This window comes from Megascapheus bottae, chromosome 17 (genome assembly GCF_031878675.1).
Source record: "Megascapheus bottae isolate mThoBot1 chromosome 17, mThoBot2.hap1, whole genome shotgun sequence".
Classification (NCBI taxonomy): Eukaryota; Metazoa; Chordata; class Mammalia; order Rodentia; family Geomyidae; genus Megascapheus; species Megascapheus bottae.
The window spans coordinates 15,256,912-15,274,718 of NC_143525.1; the positions used below are offsets into that span (position 1 = coordinate 15,256,912).

The 17,807-nt window shown below is 45.3% G+C and overlaps 1 protein-coding gene across 1 annotated transcript in view; it reads left to right on the forward strand.

Annotated features, from left to right (window-relative positions):
• Nucleotides 1-17,807, forward strand: part of Pitpnc1 (phosphatidylinositol transfer protein cytoplasmic 1) — a gene marked incomplete at its 5' end in the record, with an annotated part of 105,086 nt that overhangs the window by 67,030 nt on the left and 20,249 nt on the right. Inside the window, one exon of the mRNA XM_090351489.1 lies at nucleotides 14,864-15,019. Within this exon, the coding sequence (XP_090207615.1) occupies nucleotides 14,864-15,019 (156 nt within the window). The remainder of the gene's footprint in view (nucleotides 1-14,863; nucleotides 15,020-17,807) is intronic.

Below are 17,807 nucleotides of genomic sequence, written 5' to 3' on the forward strand. Positions count from 1 at the left end.
CCAAGCTGGCCTTGAACTACCATCTTCCTGTCGCTACCACCAAAGTAGCTGGGATTAAGGTATGAGCCATTGGGGTTATAGGCATGAGCTGCTGGGATTTCAGGTCTGAGCCACAATGCCTACCCCTAGAACATAGGGCAGTTTTTGGTGCCAGTTCTGGAGCTTGAACTCAAGACCTCTCACTCTCACCTGGCTCTTTTGCTCAAGCCTGATACTCTGCCACTTGAGCCATACCTCCACTTCCAGATTTTTTGCTGGTTAATTGAAGATAAAAGTTTCATCAACTTTTCTGCGTGGGCTTGCTTTGAACCTCGGTCCTCAGATCTCAGCCTCCTGAATAAGTAAGAATATAAGCATGAGGGCCGGGAGCTTGGCCTAGTGGTTAAAGTGCTTGCCTAGCATGCATGAAGACCTGGGTTCAATTCCTTGGTACCACATACATAGAAAAAAGCCGGAAGTGGTGCTGAGGCTCAAGTGGTAGAGCTCTAGCCTTGAGAAAGTCCAAGGACAGTGCTCAGGCCCTGAGCTCAAGCCCAGGACTGGCAAAAAAAAAAAAAAAGAATATAAAAGAATATAAGCATGAGCTGGCAGCGCTCAGAAGAATATAGTCATGTTAAGTGGGGAAATTTAGAAGATTTTGAACTTGAGGGATAATGGAGAAAAAGGAATGACTTGAGGCTATCCTAGAAGAATGGGCCCACAAGGGATACAATGGAACCCAAGACAGATTTTTAAATGACTTTGCTTTGACTTGGATAACGGAGATAACCCTATTTAAAACTCAGCTCCAGGTCCCTGGACTACAGCTAGCTCCTTGGTCACACCAGTCTAAATATCCGTTGAATTCTCTCTGAACACCCAGAGAACAAAGCAAAGAGATCCACTAACTTTCCCCATCACTGTTCCACGTGACAGATGAAGTACTGCTTGCTATACTCAGCAGTCCCCAGAAAGAGAACAGAGAGACCAAACAAATAGATATTGCCATCCTGAGCTCTACTCTTCAGCTCCAAAGTGCCTCTCCCAAACCACTTGGCTCTGTCAAATTAAACATATTTGGGGGGCATGGAAGATTTTTCAGTGGTGCCAGATAACCAGATGCTACACAGCTGCCTCATGCCAGGGTACGCGGTTAAGTTCAATTTGTTGTTGTGTTGGTGTCATTTTCCTCCCTCCTCTCCTGGGCCCATCTGTTTCTTTCTGAGAGGAGTGTGGCTGTGCTGTGATGGATTCCAATTTCCTAGGGTCTGGATGTCTCTTCCCCCTCTCACGTGGAGAGAAGATAAATCCCTGGCTAAAGTGACCCTTGGTGAGAGTCTAACAAATGAGGTCAGGAAATCTGGCATCAGGGATGTTTTCTCAGCCTAGCCAGAAAGACAAGAGAACTCTGCTGTTGGTCTGAATTTCCAGAAAACTGCCCCTTTATGAGGCCTCACTCATTGGATGTAACTTTTATATTTATATGGTGTTAGGATGTAAGCATCCATGTTGATGCGATGGCACACACCTGTAATCCTATCTAGTCAGGAAGCTGGGATCTGAGGATTGCGATTCAAAGCCAACCACAGCATGAAAGTCTATGAGATTCTTATCTCCAGTTGACTACCAGAAAACTGGAAGTGGCATTATGGCTCAAGTGGTAGAGTGCTAGCCTTGAGGGATAGCGCCCAGGCCCAGAGTTCAAGCTCCACTACTGAAAAAAAAAAAGGAGAAGGAGGAGGAGGAAGAAGAGAAGAGGAGGAAGAGGAGGAGGAGGAGGAAGAGGAGGAGGAGGTGGAAGTTGTAAACATCCTTTTAGGAATCTGGTTGCTTCAAGCACTAGTGGCTCGTGCCTAAAATCCTAGCTTATTCAGAAGGCTGAGATCTAAAGATCCCTGTTCAAACCAGGCAAGAAAGGCTTTGAGATTCCAATCTCCAATGAAACACCAAAAATCCAAAAATAGATTCTTGGCTCAAGTAGTAGAGCAAAAGCATCTAAGGGACAATACCCAGGCCCTGAGTACAAGCTTCAAAATAGTCAATAATAATAATGGTAGTATTAGTAATAGTAATAATAATTTGGTTGGGCCAGGCATGATGACTCAGGCCTATAATCTCAGCTACTTGGGAAGCAAAGATTGAGGGAACTGAAGTTCTAGGAAAAAGAAGTCTGAGAGACTCCATCTCAACCCAGAGCACAGTGGCACTCGCCTATTAGCCCAGCTATTGGGAGAGATTAAGTAGGAAAATAACAGCCCATGCCAGCCCAGAGATAAAAATGAAAGTTATCATGCTTTTATGAGCAAAGCTTTGTGCTGGAAGGACTAAGAAAGTGCAGCTTGGCCAGGAGTTTGGCCTAGTGGTAGAGTGCTTGCCTAGCATGTGTGAATTCCTCGGTACCATATGCATACAAAAAAGCCGGAAGTGGCTCAAGCGTTAGAACTCTAGCCTTGAGAAAGTCCAAGGACAGTGCTCAGACCCTGAGTTCAAGGCCCAGAACTGGCAGAGAAAAAAAAAGTGCCCAGCTGCATCTTAGAGAACAAGTATTTGGGTTTACCTCCCCCTTCCCCAAGAAGAAGTAAAACAAACCACTCCGTCATTTACATGAATGAGGCCCCCGCCCCTCCCCGCACACACAGAACAGCCCAGTTGCAAATCTTACCAATGGGATTTGGTAGTAAAATACCAGACCAAGTATGTCAAACAAAATTAAGGCAAATTCCTAAAAGCCAAATCAAAGGCAGGCTTCCAGGTCTCTATCAGGAGAAGAGTTAGATTGTAGCATAGGGTCACCATTATCAGTAGAAAAAGCCCTTAGTGTGGGAACGTGGTAGGGCACAGGCTTTGGTTTGGTCACTAGTAACACACACACACACACACACACACACACACACGCACACACACATAAAACCACAACTACTACCACCACCACTGGCAGCAGCAGCAAAGAAAGGAGCTGAGATCCAGGTGCCAATGGCTCATACTTATAATTCTAGCTACTCAGGAGGCTGAGATCTGAAGATCACAGTTTAAAGCCAGCCTAAAAGCACAAAAGTCCATAAGACTTTCATCTCCAATAAACTACTCAGAAAATGCCAGAAGTAGCTCTGTGGCTCAAGTGGTAGAGCACTAATAACCTTGAGCACAAAGAGGCTCAGAGTTCTAGTTCCTTCAGAAACTCAAGTTTTTATTTTTTATTTATTTATTTTTTTTTTTTTTGCCAGTCCTGGGCTTGAGCTCAGGGCCTGAGCACTGTCCTTGGACTTTCTCAAGGCTAGCGCTCTACCACTTGAGCCTCAGCACCACTTCCGGCTTTTTTCTATGTATGTGGTACCGGGGAATCGAACCCAGGTCTTCATGCATGCTAGGCAAGCACTTTAACCACTAGGCCAAACTCCCGGTCCTCAAGTTTTTATTTTTATTTTTACTTTTTTTTTTTTGACATTCCTGGGCTTGAGCTCAGGGCCTGAGCCCTGTCCTTGGACTTTCTCAAGGCTAGAGCTCTACCACTTGAGCCTCAGCACCACTTCTGGCTTTTTTTTTTTTGTATGTATGTGGTACCGAGGAATCGAACCCGGGTCTTCATGCATGCTAGGCAAGCACTTTAACCACTAGGCCAAACTCCCGGCCCCAGAAACTCAAGTTTTTAAAAAAGGTGAACTGGGCACCAGTGGTTTACTCCTATGGTCCTACCTACTCCGGAGGCTGAGATCTGAAGATCATGGTTCAGAGGCCGCCCCTAGAAGGAAAGTCTATGAGAATCTTAATCCCCAGAAAGCCAGAAGTGGTGCTCTGGCTGAAATGGTAGAGTGCTAGCCTTGAACAAAAAAGCTTAAGAACACCACCCGGGCTTATTGTGCCAAGTTTGTGTCATGGGATCCTCAGATGGTATCTGTCTTAGTCCACCTTCTAGTGCTTTAACTAAGACAGGAGGCCAGGGAGTTTGGCATCATGGCACCAGCCTCCGGGCAGGGCGATGCACTGAAGCACAGCATGGTGGGAGGCAGGGCAGCTCGAGCAAGATTTGAAGAGGAGGACGAGAGAAGGCTGAATTGATGACAAAGCCATCACTAACCTACTCTTGGCAAGGTGGTCAGAGCTGAATGGCCCCATCTCTCAATACGGATACTAGGACAATTTAATGTTTCTATGACTGAGGGGACATTTGAGCCTGCACAGTACCCGAGGCCATTCTGTCATTCAATGCCTGCCAGGAAACATTCTCACTGAATGTATCACCGAAAAGACCATAACATTTAAGCCTTTAAAAAAAAAGCAAGATGATTGGGACAGGGGGAAGGGGAGGGAAATGGGGACAAAAACATGAGAAGGGGTATCCATCTGTGAGAAGTAATGCACCTCCTATCTAACAAATGTAACTGTAATGCTTCTATACATTACTCCGACAATAAAAAATAAATAAAAAATAAAAAGCAGCAGCCAGGCACCAGTGGCTCACACCTGTAATCCTAGCTACTCAGATGGGTGAGATCTGAAGACCATGGTTTGGAGTCTTTGAGACTCTCATCCCCAGTGAATTCAAAATCCAGAAGTGGACGAGTGGCTTAAGTGTACTAATCTCAAGAGAGAAAAAAAAAAATCTCAGGGACAGCTCCTCATAGGCCCTGAGTTCAAGGCCCCAGACTGGTACCAAAAAATGAAATAAATCAAAGTAAATAAAAAGAAGCAGGTTTAAGATGAGCCACTGGTGGCTCACAGATGTAAGCCTAGGAACTGAGACCTGAAGATTGTAGTTCTAAACCAGCCCAAGCGGGAAAGTCTATGCAACACATCTCCAGTTAAGGAGCAAAAAATCCAGAAGTGAAGTATGGCTCAAGTAGCTAGAGTGCTAACCTTGAGCCAAAAGGCTAGTAAGGAGGAGCATGAGGTGTCAGGTTCAAGTTCAAGCCCCAGCACTGGCACAAAATAAAAGGGGCAATGGGGAGGGGTGGGGAGAGGGGGGGGACACAGGATCACATGGGCCCAGTGGGACCAGAGCTGTCAGCCAGGAGCAAGCACTCTTCTTGGGCTTTATCTGGTGGGGGAAGGAGGAGGAAGGAGGGCGGGGGCAGGGGGCGGAGCCTCTCTCTGCCTCTGTCCTTTCTGAATCCACGCATTGCTCAGGACTTGGACCAGCTGCATCAGCCTTTGCTATTTTTAGTCTTATTAAATTAAAATGTCAGAACTTCTTGGCCCTCACAGCAGAGTTTCCAGATCAGATCAGGTCAGGATCACCTAGGAAGCTGTCGGAGAAGAGAAGAAGGCAATACCTGAGCTGCACCTTAGCCAAGCACTCTGGATTCCCACCAGGATGGTAGCCCCACAATCTGTCAAAGCACCCAATCTAAGGAAATGGCCTCAAAGGAAAGCTTGCCAACTTTCTTCTTGCCATGACACATTTAAAAAATAAATTAATTAGGGCCTGGAGTTTAGCCTAGTGGTAGAGTGCTTGCCTAGCATGCACAAGGACCCGGGTTCAATTCCTTGGTACCACACGCACAGAAAAAAGCCAGAAGTGGTGCTATGGCTCACGTGGTAGAGCTCTAGCCTTGAGAAAGTCCAAGGACAGTGCTCAAGCCCTGAGTTCATGGCCCAGGACTGGCAAAAAAAAAAAAATAAAAATAAAAAATAAATTAATTAATAAAGGTCAGAGGTGGACACCAGTGGCTCATACCTGTAACCCTAACTGCTCAGGAGGCTGAGATCTGAGGATCATGGTTCAAAGCCAGCCTGGGCAGGAAGATTCATGAGACTCTTTAATTAACCACCAAAAAAAAGCCAGAAATGGAGCTGTGGCTTAAGTGGTAGAGCGCTAGCTTTGAGAGAGGATAGAGGGCAGGGGGAAACTCAAGAGAGTGCAAAGGCCTTGAGTTCAAGTCCCAGAATCAACATGTGTGTGTGCACATCCATGTGTGCACAGGCCTGCATGCACGTGTGCACACATGTGCATACACACACCACACACACCACACACACACACACACACAGAAAGGTCACTTAAGATTGACATACTGAGAAACAGCTCCTGGTCATAGATGTCCAACCTCCAAGGCCAAGCAAAGTAATATCTTGTCATATCTTTTATTCATCATGGAAGGAAGCTTTGCCTAAGACAATTCTACTTAGTGTATTCAAGCTTTTTTTGTTTGGGGTTTTTTTTTGGTCAGTCATGGGGCTTGAACTCTGGACCTGGGCCTGGGCCTGGGCACTGTCCTGAGATCTTCAGCTCAAGGCTACCGCTTACCCCTGGGCCTGGGCATTTTCCCTTAGCTTTTCAGCTCAAGGCTACCACTGGCTAGCGCCTGAGGACCTAGAATTACAGGCGTGAGCCTGGAGTCAGTGGTTTTGAATTCCATTGCAGCGGTTGGGAATCTGCTGCCATCATAGAGGCAGGACCTGGGTCCTCCTTGGAAACCACGAATACATTATGTCACTTCAGTTGCTTCCAAAATGGCGGAAGCTTCAGATTGGTCCTCTTCTAGGTATAATTCTTCCAGTGAGTGAGTAACACTCCATGATGTTAGAAGTGGTATTTTTCCCCTTGAGTAATAAGACCTGCATCTGTAGTATTTTTCTCCCTCACTTCTACTTATTCAAACTGCAGGTACAACTGTTCAGCTCCAGCTCCAAAAATACCCAGGATAGAATAGATGCTATTAAGGTACTTGTCTTCATCTTTCATTGTGCAGGGCCCAGAGAGAAGCATACAATTACTAGCTCATTAACTGGGGTCTTAGAATTTGCAATCAGTTTCCCATAGATATGAGGCCACACGTCACGTGGCTGGATCAAGGAGCTAACTTCTGAGAAAAATAAATGCCAATATCAAGTTGTTTGATTATTTTTTATTTTTTATTTTTTTTTCCAGTACTGGGGCTTGAGCTCAGGGCCTGAGCCCTGTCCTTGGACTTTCTCAAGGCTAGAGCTCTACCACTTGAGCCTCAGCACCGTTTCCAGCTTTTTTTTCTATGTATGTGGTACCAAGGAATCGAACCCAGGTCTTCGTGCATGCTAGGCAAGCACTCTACCACTAGGCCAAACTCCCAGCTGTTTGATTCTTTTGTATCACTTAATTCCTCATAATTGAAGGGAGGAAAATTAGAAATTGGCCTCATTTTATAAATAAGGAAAGTGAGACTCAAAAATGAGTCTGTGTACCTCTCTAGAATTTTTAGGAGGCTTAGATTGAAACCCCAAATGTAAGACTCACAGGAATGTTGCGTTCCTCATACCTAGCTGGCTCCTCTAAGGTAAAGCTGAAGGTACAAACGATTGCTAATTCTGAAAATCATGCTAAGAGATTATTCCCTCCTTGACTGTTTCTCACTGACATTGGCTCTTGGAAATGGAGCATTTTGGAAACAAGTATGTAACACAAAGATAAAGGCTTTTCCCATCCCTGAGCTGATGATAACTCCCCAGTTTTTGGAGAAATTTCTGTCTTTACATATTTCCAAGGGCTGGGAGTTTGGCCTAGTGGTAGAGTGCTTGCCTAGCATGCACAAATACCACGGTTCGATTCCTCAGTACCACATAGAAAAAAGCCAGAAGTGGTGCTGTGAGCTCAAACTCAGGACCCCTTAGGTATGGAAAAAACAAACAAAAATAACCAAAAAACTCACAAATCCTGTAATTGAGTAATACATGTACTGACTAAAAACAATAAATAAAATAAAAATTGGCTTGTTGAACGTCTCCATTCAGTTTCTGTGCAACAGGTTGGAGATCCAAGTTTCCCAAAGCAATCCACTACAAGCTAGATTTAGGCTGTTAATCCAGGGCGAATCACTGTCAGCCATGGTGCAGGTCATCAATAATGTTTGTGAGTCTGTTGGCAACTTTTGATTTCATAAATGTAAGCTAACTATAGACCAGGCTGTCTTGGGAGGAGGGTAAGAGGCCCAGTCCTGGGGCTTGAACTCTGGGCTATCCTTGAGTTTTTGTGCTCAAAGATAGCACTCAACTACTTGAGCCACAGCTCCATTTCCAGCTTTTCGATAATCTCATGGACTTTCCTGCCTTGGGTGGCTTTGAACCATGATTCCTCAGATCTCAACCTCCTGAGCTGCTCAGATTATAGGCATGAGCTACCAGCGCTAGGCCCCAGACTGTATACAGTATTCCCTTCCTTATATACAGTGCTAACATAAGAGTATGTGAGGACAGTTTGAAAGGGCAATCCAGCTCAAAGGCCACCCACAGGTCATATCCTCCCCGGCTTCCTCAGCAGGAGGAGTGGCTTCTGGAGTACAGGGTTCTTGGTTTCCTCACGTCACATGTTGGGAGGCGGGTCCATCCAGTGTGGCCTTGAATAGCCCTTTTGGCTTTGATTAGAAGTGATCCTGGCATCTGTTAGTGCCAAAAGGATCCTGTTAGCATTAGACAACAGGATGTTGAGGGGATGCCTTGTGTCATACTAGGATTGAGAACCAGCCCCAGAGCTGGGAAAAGCAGGAGGAGTGCTGACCTTCTACTCTTCGGGTTGCTGCTGTCACGGAGGCTGGGTGCTTCCAGGCTGTAGGAGGAGACCCTTCCTTCTTACCTCCTCCCCCAGCTCCCTCCTCCCCTCCCTTCCCACCACTCCACTTTGAGCTTTTTTCTGATTCATTGAAGAGGAGAGTCTCATGGACTTTCCTGCTCAGGCTGACTTGGAACTGTAATCCTCATATTTCAGCTTCTTGAGTAGCTAGGATTATAGCCATGAGCCATCTGCACCCAGCCAAGTTCCTTGACACCATCTGAGTGTTCGACAATTCAGATGTTAACACTTTGTAGTTTTTTGCTTATTTGTTTTTTGGTTTTGGTCAGTCATGGGGCTTGAAAGCTGGGCCTGGGCACTACCCGTGAGCTTTTTTGCTCAAGGCTAGTACTCTGTCACTTTGAGCCATAGTGCCACCTTTAATACTTTCTGTACTCCAATCAGATCCCCTAAGTGAAGAGCTCAGCCCCCCAGGGCCGGCCCTCACTACTGGCTTATCACAGACTTACTCCTTAAGTTCCGTCATTTGCTGTAAAGGCTCATAGAAGTCAAGAAATTATTTACATTTACCACTTTATTCTAAAGGATAGAATGCTGAGGTCCTGTGGGTAGAGGAAGGTCCTGAAACTTCCACACCCTTGGTGGGTGCCCTAGTGCTACAATGTGTGCTGATGGCTTGGCACTTTGGCGAAGTGTTCGTGTGGAGGAGTTGAGGCCCAGTGGGAGAGAAGAAGGTCACTGGGTTTGTGCACATGTAGGGGACATTGAGCCCCAGCTCTTTCCTGTCTCTCTTGTCTCTTCCCAGCTGTCATGAAGTGAATAGATCTAGGTTACCGTAGGCCCAAAGCAACAGGGCCAAGTCCTGTGGACTAAACCTCTGAAACATGAGCCTTTTCCTGTTTAGGAGTGGTTTATTGTGTGCATTTTGTCACAGCAATGGGAAGCTAACTTACCACTTTCCCCATCAAATTGCTAATCTCATCATTCAGTAGCTGTAATCCTAGCTATGCGGGATGTTGAAGTCTATAGATTGAGGTTCAAAGCCAAGTCTGGGCAGAAAACTTCATGAGACTCTTATCTCCAATTAACCACCAGAAAACTAGAAATGACCCTGTGGCTTAGAGTGGTAGAACACTATCCTTAAGCATGAAGAACTTAGAGACAACACCTAGCCCTTGAGTTCAAGCCCCACATCTGAAAAAACAAAACACAAAGTCTTTGTAGAGCTCTGTCTTCCAGCATTCCTTTGGTCAGTGGGGGGCACTGAAAATTCCTGGTTGCTCTGATGACCAGCCCCAGGCTCCCTGTCCACAGGGGTTCCTCCTAATCACCTCATTAGCATAAACTCAGATGTGAAGGAAGGTGACTCAGTCCAAGGAACTAGAAACAAAGATCCAAACATTGTTTTGTGTGTGTGTGCTGGTCCTGGGGCTTGAACTCAGGGCCTCCATGCTGTTTCTGAGTGTCTTTGTGTTCAAGGCTAACACTGTTCTACTTGAGCTACAGCTCCACTTACGGCCTTTTCTGAATAGTTTCTTATTGGAGATGAGAGCCTCATGGACTCTCCTGCCTGGACTGGCTTCACACTGCAATCCTCAGACCTCAGCCTCCTAAGTAGCTCGGAGTGCAGGCATGAGCCTCCAGCATCCAATTCTTTTTCTTTGTTTTTATACATATTAGTCTCACCTTAGGAGCTAAACTCCTTTAATAGAATGTCTTTGCAAGGGAACAGCACAAATCTCTGAGTCTGGGGTACATTCTTGTGCCGAGAGCAAAGGCTTGGAAAATATCACTTTAGTTATTAACTGATAGAAAGTAAGAATTCATGTGTCTGGCCTAGGATTTGCAAGTATGTGTTTGGTTTCGTTTAATATGTTTTGTGATTTTTTTTATGTAAAATCTTACTTTTTTGCGGGGGTCGGGAGTGGGGCGTGTTCAGGCACCCTTGGCACGAAAAGGTCTGTCATTCTAGCTACTCAAGAGGCTGAAATCTGGAGGATCATGGTTTAAAACTAGCCCAGGCAGAAATTCTGCAAGACTCCATCTCCAAAATAATTAGCAAAGAGTCTTCAGAAAGTTCTAGAAAGTAGGGAAAACCATGTGATACTTGCCTTGTTCATTCTCCTTACTTAGAAAGGGCATGGCAGTTACCTAGTACAGCAATTTCTGCTTAGTCTTTTTTTATTTAACATTTAAAAAAAAAACTGCTCATTTCAATTAACAGAGCAAGCTCCTGATGGTGATTGTCCTTTGTGGTTCCAACTGCAAGAGTAATTAATCCTGCAGACTTTGTGAGAGTCAGCTAATACTGAGCTGCAAGCTCCACTCCAGCGGGACCTCAAGCTGCTGTGGGCTTCTCTTTCAGCCCTCCAGGTGTTAGCTGGCATGTCACCCATGCAGGGAGTTTCATGTGGGCTACTTTAATGAAGATGCCCTTGGCATCACCTTCCTCTGCCTTGTCGGCCCTCAGAAGAGAAAGCCTTAGAAAGATGTCCCGGGTCAGGTGTCAGTGGCTCATGCCTGTAATTCTAGCTACACAAAAGGCTGTGATCTGAGTTTCAGGGTTCAGAGCCAACCTGGGCAAGAAAAAAAGAATCACATGAGAGACCCTTAACTCCAATAAAGTAGCAAACAAACTAGAAGTTCCAGTGATAGGATACTAGCCTCAGGCAAAACAGTTCAGGGACTGCAGCACCCAGGGCCCAAGTTCCAGCCTCAGGACTGGCGCACGTACACACACACACACACACACACACACACATACACACACACACACACACACACACACACACACACACACACAGTGTCCCAGCCAAGCCCACCCTGGAGAAACAACCTTAGCACTGGAGATTCTACCCCACCTCCAGCAGATGGCATTCCCAGCAGGGCTGTAGCAGCCACTTGCCCAGCACAGGACGTACCAGTACCTGCAGGGCCCAGAGACACTAAGGACCAACTGAGATATACCCCCAGCTCCCCAGCCAGATCACTGCTAGTTCAGCAAGAGCTTTGCGTTTCAGTGGGTCCACTAAAAAATCCTGTGGTGGTCTGGGTTCCAGGGAGTGAGTGAGGAATGGAAGAGTGACCAGGACTTAAGAAGACTTGAAAGAGCTGGGTGCTGGTGGCTCATGCCTATAATTCTAGCTACTCAGGAGGCTGAGGTCAGAAGATTATGGTTTAAGGCCAAGGCCTAGGCAGAAAAATCCTTGAGACACTTGCTTTTTTTTTTTTTTTCTGTCAGTCATGAGTCTTGAACTCCAAGCATGGGTGTTGTCCCTGAGCTCTTTAATTCAAGGCTGGTGCTCTGTCACTTAAACCCACAGCTCTATTTCTGGCTTTTTGCTGATCAGTTAGAGCTAAGAGTCTCATGGACTTTCTCTCTGTAACCCAAACTTGCCCAAGCTGGCCTCAGCCTTGCCATCCTCCTGCCTCCGCCTCCCAAGTGCTAAGATGACAGGACTGCCTGGTGGACTCCTGGGTTGGGTGGTGAATGCGCAGTGAGCTCACTGTCCGGGGAAGGGCCATGCTTGGATGGTTTCTGAGGCCCTAGGGGAAGTGCCTTGGTGATCAGCCCATGGAAAGGACAGTGTGCCTTCCTCTCTGCTTTTGTCTCGCCCGGAACAGGGTGTTCCTACCTCGGAATACGCAAGGAACCTAAGAGAGAAAAGGAAGTAAATTGGTTCTGGTGACTCACAGCCGCCCATATCACTGACCACACAGTGTCCAACACCCAGCCACGTGTTCCACTAAGGAGCCATCTTTTCTTAGAATTCCTTTATCCATAAATCCTATGCTTATGCACAGTCATCAATGATGAAAACCCCACCCGCATTTCACACACCCCAAGAAAACTTCCTGATGATACTGGGTGGGTGTGTTTGAGCTTATTTTCCATGTTTTGTCTGTATGTTCTACCCCACTATTACCAAAGCAAAAGTGGGTTGCTGGTGGCTCACACCTGCAACCCTAGCTACTCAGGAGGCTCAGATATAAGGATTTCTGATCAACCTGGACAGGAAAGTCAGTGAGGCTCTTTATCTCCAATTAACTAGCAAAAATCTGGAAATGGAGGTGTTGCATAAGTGATAGGATGCTAGCCTTAGTGAGGAAGCTAAGCAAGAGTGTGAGGCCCTGAGTTCAAGCCCCAGAGCTGGCATAAGTAAGTAAATAAATAAAATGACAAAACCTTCTGGACTGAGGCTGTAGCTCAGTCACTAAAAGTTTTGCTTAGCATGCATGAGGCCCTGGGCTTAAATAAGTATTGAAAGTGAAAGTTTACAATGGCTTTTTCAAACAAGAGTACAGGTAATATAATGAAGTTTGAGTCGGGACCAAATTGCTCTGCAAGCTGTGCAAATACAATTCAGAAATAAAATCTATAAAAGCCAAACCCAAAGGAACATCAATGGCTCATGTGTGTAATCCTAGCTACTCAGAAGGGTTAGATCTAAGGATCACGGTTTGAAGCCAGCCAGGACAGAAAAGTCCCCATAAAACTCTCATCTCCAGTTAACCACCAGAAAACCAGAAGTAGAGCTGTGGCTCAAAGGGCTAACCTTGAATGAAAAAGCACAGAGGCAGCACCCAGGCCCTGAGTTCAGACCCCATGAGCAACAACAACCAAAAAAGAAAGATCAAGCCACGTGTGAATAGAGCAATTTAGATACTTATGCCCAGAGACACATGTGTGAAAACAGTGACAAGAAAGGATTGTAAGAAGAAAGGGAATTGGGAAGTAGAGGGAGAGGGATTTAGGAGGAAGTAAGAGTGCTTGGGATGAGGCTGGGAGTTTGGCCTAGTGGTTGAGTGCTTGCCTAGCATGCATGAAGACCCGAATTCTCTTCCTCAGTACCACATACGTAGAAAAAAGCCAGAAGTGGTGCTGTGGCTCAAGTGGTAGAGCTCTAGCCTTGAGAAAACCCAAGGACAGTGGTCATGCCCTGAGCCCAAGCCCAGGACTGGCAAAAATAAATAAAAAGTACATGGGATGAGAAAAATTCTCACTGGTCAGATCAGCTCTGAAAACACCTGCTGGATTGGTGTCCCCTCGACTACCCATCCCCACTTTTTTTTTTCTTATTTTGATGTCATCTCCATTCAAATGTGTTCTGGAGTCTGAAGAAAAGCTTCCTTTGGTAAACCTTTCTCTCCTACCTCCCTACAGCACTTTGAAAGTGAATCTCTAAGTATAGGCCAAGATTAGACACTAGTCTTGCAAGGAAGGAAAGAAGGAAAGAAAGAAGGAAGGAAGAAAGGAAGGAAGGAAGGAAGGAAGAGAGAGAGATACAGTGTTACCATAAAAAGCCCAGTTGTTAATTGCTTTTCTGGCATCCAGCTACATAAAGCCAACACCCTTTTGCGGCTTAATATTAGAGTAGAGGTTGTGGAAAGAGCAGTGGGCTAAAATCGGGAGAGGCTGCCAGTCACCAAATACCTGTGATCTGGAGGCAAAATGTTCCATGTCGCCTAGGCTTCTGCTCCTTATCTACAAAATTGAGGGCATGAAACCGAAGTATCACTTTCAGCTTAGAAATGCTATTCTGAGTCTTGAAATCACAATCTACGTCCCATTACTGTCTAGCTCTTTCCCTCAACTTTATTTCACACTTGCATAGTACAATTGTATAATTTTGCGATACCATCAAGAGCCACAGTTGAGCCCAGGCACACATGGCTTCCACAGATAATCCTGGCTACTCACGAGAGAGCTACTGAAGGTTGCTGTGCAAGGCCATCCTGGACACAAGAGACTTCATTTCCAGAGTGACCAGTAAAAAGTCAGGTTGGAGGTATGGCTCAGATGGTAGAACATCAGCCAAGTAACTGAGAGGCCCTGAGTTCAACCTACGGCAGCAGCACTGAAAAAAAAATTAAAAGAACCATAAATGGACTTAAGCATCACCAGTCGTTTTTCCTTTTCTTTTTTTCTTTTCTGTAGAAGCAATATTTTTCTAGTCTTAATCGTGAATTAAAGTTTGTCTTGAGGCACTGCAGGGTCTTTTTCGAGGGCGGGGAGGGACCTGGGGGAGTACTGCGGCTTAAACTCAGGGCCTGAGTGCTCTCTCAACGTTGGAGGTCTACCACTGTGAGCCACAGCTCCACTTCTGACTTTTTGCTGATTAACTGGCAACCGGAGTCTCACAGACTTTCCTCCCCAGGCTAGATTTGAACCTTGATCCTCTGATCTCAGCCTTCTGAGTAGCTAGCATTACAGGCATGAGTCACTGACACCTGACTTGTTTTCTTCTGAAGAAGGTAAAATGGGTGACATTGTACACTCAGGGGTTGTGGGGTGTCCTCACACCCTAATAACCACCAATCTACTCCCTGCCTCTTCTGGACATTTCACACAGAGGGCGAAAGTTTTAATGCATTGATTTTGTTTATGATACTTTTTTTTTCTAGGATCCTAAACACTTCAAATCAGAGAAGACAGGACGAGGCCAGCTAAGGGAAGGCTGGCGAGACAATCATCAACCCATCATGTGTTCTTACAAGCTGGTGACCGTGAAATTTGAGGTGTGGGGGCTTCAGACTCGAGTGGAACAATTTGTACATAAGGTAAGTGGATCCAAGAGCTGCTGCTGGGCTACGGGCAAGGTCACCTCTCTGATGGTCAAGTTCAAGTACTGTGCTATACAGCCAATGTCCATGTGTGGAACCCACACCAGGTAGGAAACGCATTTACATGTAGAGTTAAACTTTTCCCATGAAACTAGCTATAGACATGGTACACTGTAGCTCTCTTTCTGTCACTTCCACGTTGATCAGGCTAGTGTCATTTGGGAAGTGATGCTTTCAAAATGTACTTCTCACTTTGGCCTCAGGCAAAGGCTAGACAGTTTCTCTGTGCACACTCCTGGCCAGGAAGTGACACAGATTTTCACTCAGCAGATCTTGCAAACTTAAGCTAGAACAAGAACTCCTAGAAGTCCTCTGAGATACACAGCTCAGCATTTCTGCTCACTTAATAACTCAGTTACTGAAGAATTATTAAGAGCCCCAAAACACAGATTTCAACTGCATACTCACTCTGCAAAACAGATTCATGTTGTAGCAGAAACCTATGTGGTGATGACTTAAGTTTTCTGAGGATTTCTAAATTGACTTCTCCATGTGACTTGAAAATAGTAGGAAATGCGATATAGAGTATGACCTTTTATAGCTTCTGTCATGTTCATAAAAATAAATAGCCCCACCGGTTGTGGTGAGATCTGAGGATCAAGGTTCAAAGCCAGGCCGGTACAAAAGGATCTGAGACTTTTATCTCCAGTTAACCTCTAGAAAATGGGAATTGGGGCTTGGTTCAAGGGTAGGGCAGTAGCCTTGAACTGAAGAGCACAGGGACAATGCCCAGGCCGAGTTCAAGCCCCATGACCCACAAAATAAATAATAAATAAATAACTCCAGGCTGGAAATATGACTTACTGGTAGAGTGCTTGCCTAGCATGCATAATGCCCTGGGTTCCATTCCTCAACACCACAAAAACAGAAAAAGCCAGACATGGCGTTGTGGCTCAAGGGGTAGATTGCTGTCCTTGAGCAAAAAGAGCTCAGGGCCAGTGCCCAAGCTCTGAGTTCAAGCCCCAGGACTCTTAAAATAAAATAAATAGTCCCTTGATGAGCACTGATGGCTCATGCTTATAAGCCTAGTTATTCAGGAAGCAAGCAGAGATCTGAGGATCATGGTTCAAAGCCAGCCCAGGCCGTCTCAGCCTTGTGAAACTCAACTCCAGTTAACTAGCAAAAGGCTGGAAATGGCACTGTGGCCTACTAGCCTTGAGTTCAAGCCTAACGACTGGCATGCACAGATAGATCGATCGATAGATAGATAGATTGATTCCTTTTCCTAGATCTCAGACTTCTGAATAGCTAGAATTACAGGCAGAAGCCACCAACTCCTGGCTTGATTGTATAGTTTTGAGTTGGTTTTGTTTTTGTTTTTAAACTACCAGTGAGAATGATGCTGCATCACAGGCATTCCTTTGCCCATTTCCAAATGAATTGAAGTGTTACTGTCACCCCCAAACACACCTGCTCTGGCACATGAGTTGCTAATGAGAATCTGAGGTTAGCATTTGCATGAGTTTAAGTGCCAAGGATTCCTTTCTCTGAACACCTTTGGTTTTTATGTTGGTGGTGGTGGTGGGGTTTCTTTTTCTGTTTTGTTTTGTAAAGAAATCTATTCACAGAGAAGGGGGAGAGAAAATGTTGGAAAGCGAGCCATTAATACATTATTGGAGTTCTTGTTTCCAGTGACAGCTGTGTTGTGTTTAATGTAATAGAGTAGATTTACCACCACTGGGCTTTGAAGTGCTTCTTTCAGATTTCCATGAATTTGCTCAGCTCTCAAATGTACATGGCTGCCTGCTCCTTTGTCTATTGATCTGAGGTTCCTACTTCCAAATCTTAAACCCCTCTGTACATATTCAGAGACATAGAGGAATAAACACTTCATTAGATATGCTTCTCGTGTTTCTGTACACTCACTGAATTAAAAATCCTCCATTTACTAGCCACGTACCAGTAGCTCATGCCTATAATCCTATCCACTCAGGAAGCTGAAATCTGAGGATCACGGTTGAAAGCCAACCCAGGCAAGAAAGTCTGTGAGACTCTATCTCCAGTTAATCACCAGAAAACTAGAAGTGATGCTGGTACTCAAAGTGTAGAGTGCTAGAAGCTCAGGGATAGCACTCAAGCCCTGACTTTAAGCCTTATAATCAACAATAACAACAAAAAGCTAGCCCAGGAAGCAAAGTCTGTGAGACTCTTAGCTCCCAATGGAGCTGTAGCTCAAGTGGTAAAGCTAAGCAAAAGCATAAGGTCTTGAGTTCAAGCTCCAATACACACACACACACACACACACACACACACACACACACACACACACTCATTCTTACATGTATTGAAACACTCAAACCTTCTATGATTTGACAATCACTGGCAGGAAGAAAGGAATTCTGCATGTAGCCTGTGAGATGTTGCAGCTACCTGTTTGGGGCTTATTTCAAGGAAGGGCCTGTGTCAGCTGATTTCGGGGAAAAGCCATGTTTACTGTAAGACCTAAGATGGTGGAATGGCTCCTAAGATGGAGGAGGTTATGCTAACAGTACATAAGCCCAGTGGAACTCAAATGAAACAAAGCAGTTAATATCTGTCAATCATATAAGTGTTGTGTAAAGGGGCTGGGGTGAACAAGCATAATATAATATATTTTAACACATAGTTTCATCACACAGAGATACTGAAATTAAAGAATCCATAGTGGTCAAGATTCTCAGAATTGTGAACCGCCTATTTTTCCAGAGTTTTAATGGAACATGGGTTTGTTTGTTCTATGGTGCCT